We start from the raw sequence: 2,259 nt of genomic DNA, 5'->3' as shown, positions 1-2,259 counted from the left end.
GATCCAGATCACCCCCAGGACATTTCTGAGGGCAGTTTTGAAGAGGAATGCCAAGGTGGTGATTAAATGAAAGGGAAGGAGTCTGTGCTTTGTGTTTCCTCCTCTTGGTTGTCTGGGCGGGCAGTGGGGGATAGGAATTTATTTCTCTATTCTGGAGAAGGCACTGAGACCCCAGCTCTCATTCGGACTTGTCTGAGCTGCTCCTCAGACCCTGCATACGCAGAAATGCCCCTGGGCAGTGTCCTGCTGCCAGGAGGCATCTGCAGGGCAGAGTTGAGCACGCAGTGGGTGGGATGGGGTCTGTGAGGGATGACATGACAGAGATGTGGGGACAGAGAAGCAGCTGCCAGCAGGGACTGCTCCAGGCAGCAGAGACACAAAGAGGGATGGAGAGTCAACTACTTGCAGAAACGCCGTGGGAGGTGGGTGATTCAAGCACCTGCCTGTCATCCCCTGTGGTGCAGACACCTTCTCCTGAGGAATCCTCTGGACTCCTCTCCCACTCAGCAGAGCCTCTGCTCCCAAGGCTGTGGGGTCCAGGGCATGAGACACCTCCTTGGCAGCTGGACCTCCAGAAGAGGAGAGCTGCGTGTGTCTTCCAACATGCTACACAACAACGTGGCTAAAAGCACCTGCCCGGGAGTGCCACTGTCTGTGAGGTGGTGAGTACAGGGAGGTAAGGAGAAGGCTTCGCTGCATGCCTGTCTGTCCTTGTCACTTTGCTTCATCTGGTGGGAGTACTGAGATATTCCTCCTTGTTTCTCCACATGTACGTGGTGCCCTTGGTCTCTGGGGTTTGGGTGGGTGTGCAGGTCAGCTTCTTGTCTGACAGTGACCCTGGAGGACCTGCCCTGGAGATGTCTTCAATGGGAACTAGGTGCTGATGCTCCATTTTTGTCAGAAGATTTTAGGGTTTTTTCCTTGAAGAATCTCTCAAAACTTCTCACTGCCTTTTCCTTCTTAAACAGACCCTGATGCCTAGAGGCAGCAAATGTCCAACAGCAGCTCCATCACCCAGTTCCTCCTCCTGGCATTTGCAGACACGCGGGAGCTGCAGCTCTTGCACTTCTGGCTCTTCCTGGGCATCTACCTGGCTGCCCTCCTGGGCAATGGCCTCATCATCATCGCTGTAGCCTGCGACCGGCACCTCCACACCCCCATGTACTTCTTCCTCCTCAACCTCTCCCTCCTCGACCTGGGCTCCATCTCTACCACTGTCCCCAAATCCATGGCCAACTCCCTCTGGGACACCAGGGATATTTCCTATGCAGGATGCACTGCTCAGGTCTTTTTCTTTCTCTTCTTGATGTCAGTGGAGTATTTTCTTCTCACCCTCATGGCCTACGACCGCTACGTTGCCATCTGCAAACCCCTGCACTACGGGACCCTCCTGGGCAGCAGAGCTTGTGCCCACATGGCAGCAGCTGCCTGGGGCAGTGGGTTCCTCTATGCCGTGCTGCACACTGCCAATACATTTTCACTGCCGCTCTGCCAAGGCAATGCCGTAGACCAGTTCTTCTGTGAAATCCCCCAGATCCTCAAGCTCTCCTGCTCAGACTCCTCCCTCAGGGAAGTTGGGCTTCTTGGGGTTAGTGCTCTCATATTTTGGGGCTGTTTTGTTTTCATTGTGCTGTCCTACGTGCAGATCTTCAGGGCTGTGCTGAGGATCCCCTCTGAGCAGGGACACCACAAAGTCTTTTCCACGTGCCTGCCTCACCTGGCCGTGGTCTCCCTGTATGTCAGTACTGCCACGTTTGCCTACCTGAAGCCCCCCTCTATCTCCTCGCATTCCCTCAATCTGGTGGTAGGAGTCCTGTACTCGGTGGTGCCTCCCGCAGTGAACCCCCTCATCTACAGCTTGAGGAACCAAGATCTCAAGGATGCCATTAGGAAAGTGTTTTAATGGACATTTTTCAGTAGTTACAAACTTCTCTTCTCTCTACACAAATGACTCCCATGGTATCCTATTGCAGGCATGTGCTTTGTTCGTTTATCATTGTTATTATTATTATTATTATCTGTAGAACATAAATATTTGGATTGACTTTACTGCTAAGGATGAATGTACCTTCTCTGTGTCACCTGACTCTCAGATGACAAATCTTTCTAAGACTGCATCACAGCTGCATCTCCCATAGCTTCCTCGTAATAAAATGGCATCTCCCCAGCGCGCTGCCTGAAGTCCGCGCTCTTCATCCAAAGCTGGCGACAAGAACAGGCATGAGCAAATGCTCCCCAAAGGGGCCTGTTGCTCCATGG

General features: G+C 52.9%; 1 protein-coding gene across 1 annotated transcript; it reads left to right on the top strand.

The window, feature by feature from the left end:
- Positions 1-991: 991 nt before the first annotated feature.
- LOC142030594 (olfactory receptor 14J1-like) lies at positions 992-1,949 on the top strand. The gene has a single exon (XM_075026848.1). The coding sequence runs from the start codon at positions 992-994 to the stop codon at positions 1,901-1,903; it is 912 nt and encodes a 303-aa protein (XP_074882949.1). The 3' UTR covers positions 1,904-1,949.
- Positions 1,950-2,259: the final 310 nt, after the last annotated feature.

Source organism: Buteo buteo, chromosome 4, assembly GCF_964188355.1.
Source record: "Buteo buteo chromosome 4, bButBut1.hap1.1, whole genome shotgun sequence".
Lineage (NCBI taxonomy): Eukaryota > Metazoa > Chordata > Aves > Accipitriformes > Accipitridae > Buteo > Buteo buteo.
This window is presented reverse-complemented; position numbering and strand designations above follow the sequence as displayed.